General features: G+C 32.0%; 3 protein-coding genes and 1 long non-coding RNA gene across 4 annotated transcripts; 1 reads left to right on the forward strand and 3 right to left on the reverse strand.

Annotated features, from left to right (window-relative positions):
- Positions 1-53: 53 nt before the first annotated feature.
- On the reverse strand, positions 54-1112 carry LOC116338340. Its single transcript, XM_031763522.1, has 2 exons — positions 1026-1112; positions 54-958 (listed from the first exon to the last, which is right to left on the reverse strand). The coding sequence occupies exons 1-2, from the start codon at positions 1068-1070 to the stop codon at positions 245-247; spliced, it is 759 nt and encodes a 252-aa protein (XP_031619382.1). The 5' UTR covers positions 1071-1112; the 3' UTR covers positions 54-244.
- A 645-nt stretch (positions 1113-1757) lies between these two features.
- On the reverse strand, positions 1758-2281 carry LOC116338342. The gene is made up of 3 exons (XR_004200867.1): positions 2137-2281; positions 1975-2070; positions 1758-1917 (listed from the first exon to the last, which is right to left on the reverse strand). It is a non-coding gene; the product is annotated as an uncharacterized LOC116338342 (long non-coding RNA).
- A 76-nt stretch (positions 2282-2357) lies between these two features.
- On the reverse strand, positions 2358-4316 carry LOC116338256 (von Willebrand factor-like). Its single transcript, XM_031763386.1, has 5 exons — positions 4262-4316; positions 3802-4014; positions 3526-3738; positions 2758-3426; positions 2358-2692 (listed from the first exon to the last, which is right to left on the reverse strand). Exons 1-5 carry the CDS (start codon positions 4314-4316, stop codon positions 2358-2360), a joined length of 1485 nt encoding a protein of 494 aa, XP_031619246.1.
- Positions 4317-8175: 3859 nt separating this feature from the next.
- On the forward strand, positions 8176-8912 carry LOC116338341. Its single transcript, XM_031763523.1, has 3 exons — positions 8176-8358; positions 8433-8639; positions 8724-8912. Exons 1-3 carry the CDS (start codon positions 8251-8253, stop codon positions 8763-8765), a joined length of 357 nt encoding a protein of 118 aa, XP_031619383.1. The 5' UTR covers positions 8176-8250; the 3' UTR covers positions 8766-8912.
- Positions 8913-8922: the final 10 nt, after the last annotated feature.

Here is an 8922-nt window from a genome sequence, read left to right on the forward strand (position 1 = left end):
TTTCATCCTGTTCATGAGCAAGTATGGAAATTTTTAAGTAAAACAAATAAAAATTCAAACTATGAACTCATTTTTCGGTTTATTTAAACGAATATACATGACATTGTTGATTTGACAAAACAAGATTTTGAGAGTGAAAAAAGTGAAGACAAAAAACACTTTAAAATATTGAAGTATTTCACTCAGCAAAACTCATTATAACATCTGGCTAAATTTCAGTGAAGAATTAGAAAAAAAATACAAACTAAAGAAGTTCCACCACCATAAAATTATCATTAATTGTATCGTAATTTGGCTTTTGCTTTTGCTTGTACGTAGTGTAAACGTTTTGAATGCATTCCAAAAGAGTGCGCACAGATCCATCTGTCATTTTTGGTAAATTTTTAGCTGGTAGCAGTATAGATTTGTTTATCGAATTTGGTAATCCTCCAAGACAGGTACCATTCCATCCCAAAACGTAATCAATATCTACTTTTAGTTTTGAAAATTTTCCATTAAACAATGAATCATGATATGAGTTTTCACAATTGGCCATAGATTTTTTAGTTCTAGCCATTCTCTTGTTCATTTCACCCAAACACATGTATATCTCTTGCAGGGAATCGTTGCCGCTTGCAGGCGTGGAGTTCCAATTTCTTCGAATTATTTGCTTCATTTCATCGTTTTCAAAAAGTATAGGCAATTGTGTATCATTTGTGTAGAGTTCATGCAATACATGTGTTCCGATTTCTGAAAATCTTTTATTTATATTCACCATTGCGGCTCTTATTTTGGTCAGATATTCAAGGAGACAAGAGTAAGCGTGTTCTTTTCTCATTTTCTTTTCAATCTTTCGAATTCTCAAATCGAATGAAAATTGGAATGGATTAGTTCGAAAAATTTCTTCTGAACTATCCAAAGCTATCTTTTCTGTCATAATTTTTTTGAGGATTTCAGGATCTCCTGGATTAGCTAGAATCTGATGAAAAAAATTATTGTAATAATGTACGAGATGTAATAATATGTTTGAAGTTAAAATAATTTACCCTTTCGAAGACGAGCGCGAGAAAAATTGCCACGATTAATTTCATTGTTTATGGAAAAATTCAACCAAAATGAATACCACTAATGACTGTACTCATGAAAAAGAAACCATATTTATAGTCAATTTTAACGTAAATTTCAGATGTTTATCGCTATTAAACCGTTCGAATTCCAACGATTTTATGAAATATTCAAAAATATTGCTCAAGATGAAAACACATCAAACACGTGTTATATTCAACTTGTTGTTAATGACTGGCGTTATATTACGTCATGGAATATTTTAAAGCGGCCTTGGAAATTTCTGCTTCGAATTACGTAAACCAACGAATTTTGTGTGAGACAAGTACACGATTCAAATTGAATAAGTAGTAAAATATTTGGTAAACCAATAAAAAATACAGAAATGAAACATTTTCAGTTCTAAGCGACTTAGACAATTTTTAATTGAATACATTTTTTATTGAACGACGAAGTGTTATTAAGGTTTGTCATGTGATTAAACACAATATTTTGATATTAATAAGGTCATTGGGAAAAGAAAACAAAAGTTATTTACCAAAATACATATAAAATATTGTAATTGTAATTCTGGAAAGTATCAAAATGCATGTTATTTATTCATTACTTTCACTTTAAAATTTAATCTATAACAATGAGAAATAGAAGCATTTTTATTAATATATTATATTGACATCGTTTATTTCCATCTTGCCCTTTATTGATTTCCAATTGAAATAGAGATAGTCTCTTCAGATGGTATTACTTTGATTTTTAGATAATCACATTTATCAACACAATAGTTAGTGCAGCTTCTTGTAAATAATTTCAAATATGGACAACCTCGATTGCACAGATTTACACATTGCTCATATAAAACAGAACTCTTGGTTGCTGCAAAAAATATGTTTTTGAATAGACAAAATTTGGTATAAAATTTCATGTATTAACCATTTTCGCAGTGATCTCCTTCGAATTCCTTCAAACACGAACACACATTTCGTTGCGTACAAATTCCACCATTCTGACAAAAAGGATCACAAACGGCTGAAAAAACAATCAAAACAAAATTAAATAACAAAAAAGAATATATGACTGAATCTTCCAGATTACATGAGCAAATGCCAGATGAATTGTTGTTTGATTGCGAATATTTCCATATGCCGTGTTCACATGTCATTTCCATAATCGTTGATTTATCTGCGAATGAATAGCCTTCATTGCAAATGATTTTACACTTGTTAAAATCACAATTCGATAACACGGCATTCTCGGTGAACGGTTCGGTTTTACATTCTGTACTGACAAATATTGGCGATGTGACTGATTCACCTTTATGAGTTTCTGTTCCATTGAATGCACTGATGAAAAATGCGATAAGTTTTTATTGGATTCATTACACCACTAATTTTATGGTATTTACGATATACGTACTTTATTTCCGTGTTATTCATGGATACACTGTTGAAAATAGGAATGGAATAATTGCCTGGGCATATTTCAATTGGAATGCAATGTGAACTGTTATCAAGAGCTTCCCCTTTGGGACAACGACATCCATCAATACAATCTCTGCTACAATTTCGTTGCACTAATTGTAAATCAGAACAACTTCGATAGCATTCAGTGGAGCATTCCTCGTAGACTTGTCCAGGTGGGCATTCAATTACTGCGAATTTTGATACAACTTTAACACTAAATCAAATATACTTAAAGCGGCAAAATGACACTCACCACATTCCTCAACTGATTGCCTCCAATTATTTACGCTTCCCTTTTGACTGCATTCATTGGCGTAAGCCTCAAAACTTGGACACAAACCCAATTGAATATCACCATCAAATGCACAGACATCATACATACAATCGTTGTAATAGTTTTCAGAAATTATTTTCTCATGACATGTTGTGAATGCTGTCTTTAATTTTGCACAATTCGCTTCTGCTTGCTTTTTACTGGTTGCATTTTTATTACAAGGGTGGGGCAGATTGAGCGCTTTTTCGATTTGATTGCAACCTTCTCCATTGCAAGATTCTTTCGCGGTTGCCATAAGCCAATCTTTCATGTGCGTTTCAGTTGATCTTTTGTGTCTTGTATATTGGCTTTTTGGTGAAACGCAAAGTCCATTTAAATCACCAGAGTATAAAGATGTTATATCGACTTGTAGTGCATCCTTACCATTCCAATAAACTCGCCACCCATTTTTGAAAATCACCGACGTCTTTGATGAACTCGGTTTTGAAATGAGTGTATAGTCGCCGAGAACATACATGGGCAAATCGTTCATGTACTTATCATTGACTTTTACTTCGGAATGTTTCCCCAGCACAATTGCAGCAGTTTTGTTCGTATTGTTTATTTTTATTGTCACCGAATCAATGCACGATGTAGCACTCCACGAATCTATTTTCAATCAAATAAAGATTATTGAAGATAAGTTTTGAAAAACTAACAAATTGAGTATTTTGTTTTCAGAACCTAAATGCGAAAAAAAAAACTCACAAGGACAACCAGCATTGTGAGCAAAAATTTCAATTTCATCCGACTTCACCATGCGAAATGTGCCTTGTCCCATAAAATCATAACGATATCCACTGAATGTTTTATAATGTGGATCTCCATAGGCGGCACAACGTATTCTTGAATATTTTTTCGCCGCACAATTCATTTGACCATTTTGACACTTACACGCTGTCGCGTATGATGACCCCTCATCTATATTTCACAAGGAAATCACACATAATTGGATTTGTTCTTTCACAATATTCCAAACCTTACTTGCAGAAACTGTTTCTTCTCCAGCTGCCAAATATTCTCCGTCATACATGCAAGGGCACTGATCTAATTGAATGCATTTACCATCTTGCTTGACAAGCCCACGTGGACAGAAACATCCTGCAACACATGTTGCATTGCTGTATCCAGGATTTTGACAAGTTTGCTGTAAAATGGGGCCACATTGCGAGTAAATCAAACCTGCCGCACAATTAGCTGTAATCAAATAAAATACAACTAAGCAAAATTCAAGTTTATTCCTGCTTTATTACGTGAGCAATTTGAAGTAAAGTTCTTGCTGGATATCCACTGGCCTTCCTTGCAAACCAGTACCATTTCTGTCGATCCATCTTGAAGTTTAAAGTCTTTGTTACAAGAAATTAGGCATTTATCTGTAGTACAGTTTTGCATCGCATTTTGTGAAATTGGTTTCGATTTACAGCTTTCATCAATTTCACAGTACCTTCCTCCGTATCCTGATGGACATGAGCATACTCTTTGCACTGTACAAGTGCCATTATTCTGACATTGTGGATTGCAAGCAGCTGTAAAAATGGACATTTTAATAAGTTCCTTCTTTGAAATTGTTGAATCTTACGGTAGCAAGCGGAAGGTAAGTATTGATTTTGTTTGATTGGTTGAAATTGGCCTTTTTTATTGCAAACCAATTCAATGGTCGTCGAACCGTCCGGAAAACTGTAATTGTTCTCGCAAGTAATGAGGCAATAGAATGAAGTGCAGTTTGGTACCGAGTGATCTATATAAGGTACAGTTTCACATTTTTCATCCGAACAAACATTCGGTTCGATGCATGTTTTACCGTTTATACAACTTGGATTACAAATAGCTATTGGAATACATGACATTTAATTGATAGATTGACAATTGAGTAAAATGAAAATAAAAAATATTCGCTTACGTTCGCATTCGAATTGATCGACTTTTCCAAGATTTTTTAAATGCCATTCACTGCCATCACAAATCAGATCGATTTTTGTTTTTCCATTCGGAAACTGATAGTTGACGTCACATTGCATGTAGCAATCATTTTCATCTAAGCAAGTGGAACGTGCATTTTGTTTGACTGGAACCCCTCCGCACTGATTATTGTTTGTACCTTTTTAATAATTCAATTTAAAGAAACAATGAAATGAGATTCGTTTCTAATTTTGTAGCCATTTCTTATACCTGCTCGTTTATGTCGAACAATAGAATTATATTCTGATTTTAATTTCAAGTAATTGGTGTTTTGATATGGGTTATCAAGTTCGTATGCAAACTTTTGATCTGCGCCAATGCAAACTTGTATGTAAGAAAATAACAAAACCAATTTCAAATCCATTTTAATTTTGGAAAATGAAAAAAACCTTTCTCAGCGTTGCACTATTTTCGGATATGCTTCTCTTTATTTTCAATAACGAATCTCAAATGAAATGAGATGTGCTTAAATTAGATCAATTTATATCTAAAATTTACAATAAATTCTCCAAAAAAAATGTAGCGGAACATGTCATAAATAAATTCATTACATTATGATGTAATAAAAGCGTTTTCTATTGCATGTGATACATTTTTACCTGCAGCAATGTTATTTTGATTAAGATCTATACAACTTCTAATATTATGCGGACGTCAATTTGCTTCATAAGAACAAAATCTGAAATTTATACAAAAATATGCTGATTTGATTGAATGATTTTATTTTTGGCGTTTTTTTAAAAAGAATATGGCTTCTATAATTTTTAATTGACTCATTGATTACAGACTGATTGCGCTTGTTGGCAGCTTTGATATCTTTCATTGGTTTTGTGAAAGAGCAACGAGATGATGTGAAAGGGAGTATAATAATTGAGTAAGCGATGGTTATTTCTTTTGAAATTATTCCTTCTTTATTATTCTATTCTAATTTAATTTCACTTTAAAATTTTGCTGTCAATCAATTGTGTGTTAAATATTATTTCAACTTTGGACATTTGTATGATGTTATATGGTACAAGTAGTGACCATTTTTATTTGTGGCATGTTGTGCACATAATTTTTGCGAATTCTTCGTGCAGTTCCAACTTCCGTTATTAAAAATGCAAACGTAGTTTGTCAAAGGTTCCGAAAAACTGCAAATTTCTTCGTTTCCTGACTTAATTCTATAGGCAATCGGTTTTCCATTTGAAAAAAATATTGTGTTTTTATGAGTGAAGCGTCCTCCAATACTTTTTCGAAATGATTCCACTTGCTGTGCAAATAGTTCTGCATTTTCTTTTGACGCAATATCAACTGTATTTACGTGTTTGGCGACGAAGTTTGGATGGGGGCAACTGGATCCTCCAGTTAAATGGAGAATAACAAATATCAACAAAAAAATAAAAAAAAATCTCGAACCCATCATCAGAAATTCTTCGATTTCTCGGTTTTTATTGAATGAAATAATGTGAATTTTCAAAAAACTTGACTTGAAAATTTACAAATAGATGTTGATCTAATAACGATAGATTTTAAACTAAATAATAAAAACGGATTTTGATTTTTATAGACATTTACAGCTCAATATGTTAACTACGATTGGAACTTTTATTACCTACTTAATATAAGAATTTCACATATTCTCAGAAATTTCCTTTGTATCATTTTTTCAAAAATATTTTGTAGCTCTTTTTGTTTCGTACATTTTACAGATTTTGGTGAATTAAACAATTCGTAAAATCAAGTTGTACACTGTACAAAAAATGTGTAGAATGAACAAATCATTTGGAATTTGCTTTAGAACAAACGTAGAAATGAAGACACAACAGATTTTTAAATAAATCCCAATAAATTAAGAACTCAGTTTTTGAGTGAAAAATATAGACCATTGAGTGGAAATATGACGTGCATTTTGGCACAACAAAAGCAATAAGAGCCTACTTTATGATAAGGGATTCACCGTGTAAATATTAACAGTTCGTTTATTATCTCTCTAATCTTTTGAGCGTTTTGGTCATTTGAGAATTTGCTATAATTGTTGGCCTATAAATAAAGAATCACAAAAGCTAATAGGTCATTGTAGTGATCGTTGTCTCAAAACTTATAACAATCGGTAGAAAAATAACGAAAAATATTTGCGATTTATTTGCTTTGTATTATAGCATTTGTTGTGACTCCATCAAGTGCGCGTGGTAATTCATTTTATTTACAAATTGTTTCGTTATGCCACAGAAAGAAGTCAAAAATGTCGTTGGTTATGATCGAAAATTTACCACTTGGTTTACTGACCTACGAAAAAACCGACAAAATGTGCTCAAAGTATTTCAAACCTGTTCTGAAGGATGGTTTCCACCCTTGTTTCCAAATGATGGTGACTTAATTACCCACCTAAATAAATGTTCTTTGCCATTTGCCAAAATTGTGGGAATTCAAATCGATGCACAGATCAACAAACTATCAACTATTGACGTAAGTCGGTTGTTTTAAATTTTCGTGAATTGAATCTGTATATGAGTTTTTTTATCACAATTTTCCCAGAAAACCAAAGATTGGAGTAAAATAGTCATGAAATGTTTTTGATGAACACGGAAAACAAATACTCTTTATTCATTTTTTCCTCAATATTAAGGGCGCCTATTCATAATTCCGCAGGAATTATTTTCGCTTTATATAATGAAGGCTTCAATATATTTCATTTTATCACACAGTGACCGTTGTGCTTATGTGATCCTCTGTAGAAAATACAAAAATTGTGTAGAATGATCAAATCTTTTTATGTGAATTGTGGTCATGTACATTTGGAATTTGCTTTGAAACAAACGTAGAAATGAAACGAAGACAATGACAAACTAGATTTTTAATGTTTATAAACTATAAAGTATTAAGTTTGAAACACATCTGATATTCAGATTCTGATTTATTGAGTCCCAAATCAAAAAAATAAGAACAGTCAAGCTCAGTTTTCGTGAGAGAAATGTAGCTCATTGAGCCGAATTGTTATTTTGTTGCCAGATACACTGAAGAAATTTCAAGCAAATCAGGAAGCCATTTTCCATTGCAAATCTGTGCAGTTAGTTTTTCTGTTCGGTCTCGAAGTATAAAATTCAAAACATAGTGCGTATGTGCTTTTTGGCACAACAAAAGCAATTAATCGGTTCGGTATTCGAACAATATCTTAATCATTTTATTTGAATGTCGGGGATTTTTGTGAAAAATCAACAAATTCAAATTATCATTTTGATTGTTTAATATTATACGCAAGCTTAACATTTTAGTTGATATGACTCGCAAAACAACCTACTTTATGATAAGACATTCACCGTGTAAACAAGAGTAACGTTTCATTTATTATGCTAATCTTTTGCCTGTTTTATGGTCATTTGATAATTTTGTCATTTGCCATTTGCTATAAATAAAGAATCACAAAAGTTACAAAGTCATTGTAGTGATCGTCGTCTCCAAACTTATAACAATCGGTAGAAAAAATAACAAAAAATGTTTGCGATTTATTTGCTTTGTATTGCAGCATTTGTTGTAACTCCATCAAGTGCGGGTGGAACCGAAGATTTTGTGGCAATTGCAGGCGCCATCAATTGTCTTGAGGTAAAAAATCGTGTTTTTTTGCGTTTTCCATTATATTATTCATTTTATCTACAAATTGATTTGTAATTCCACAGAAAGAAGTAAAAAATGTCGTTGGTGATGATCGAAAGTATAACACTTGGTTTACTGAAGTACAAAGGTTAAGACAAAGTAATTCAAATGCATTTCAATCTTGTACAAAAGGAATGCGTTTCCAACCTTTTGATGCATGTTTTTCGACATTTGCCACGATTATGAGAGGTCAAATCAATCTACAGGTTAACAAACTATCAACTATTGATGTAAGTTCGTTGTTTCAAATTTTCTTTGAAATTTCTTTCATACGAGTATAAGTTTCTTTTATTTTCTTCATTACAATTTTTCAGAATACCAAAAATTGGAGTCAGACAGTTTCGAAATGTTTGTAATGAACATACGAAACAAATACTCTTAATAAATGACTTTATTAACTGTTTCCTCAATATTTAGAGCATAAAATTGTAATTAAAATGGCAAAGAGAATAAAGAATTAAATGTTGTAAAAAATGAAGGCTTCATACATTTTTGATTCCTGAGATTCAACGC

The sequence above is a fragment of the Contarinia nasturtii genome, unplaced genomic scaffold (genome assembly GCF_009176525.2).
Source record: "Contarinia nasturtii isolate CC-2019 unplaced genomic scaffold, AAFC_CNas_1.1 Cnas_scaffold_350, whole genome shotgun sequence".
Classification (NCBI taxonomy): Eukaryota; Metazoa; Arthropoda; class Insecta; order Diptera; family Cecidomyiidae; genus Contarinia; species Contarinia nasturtii.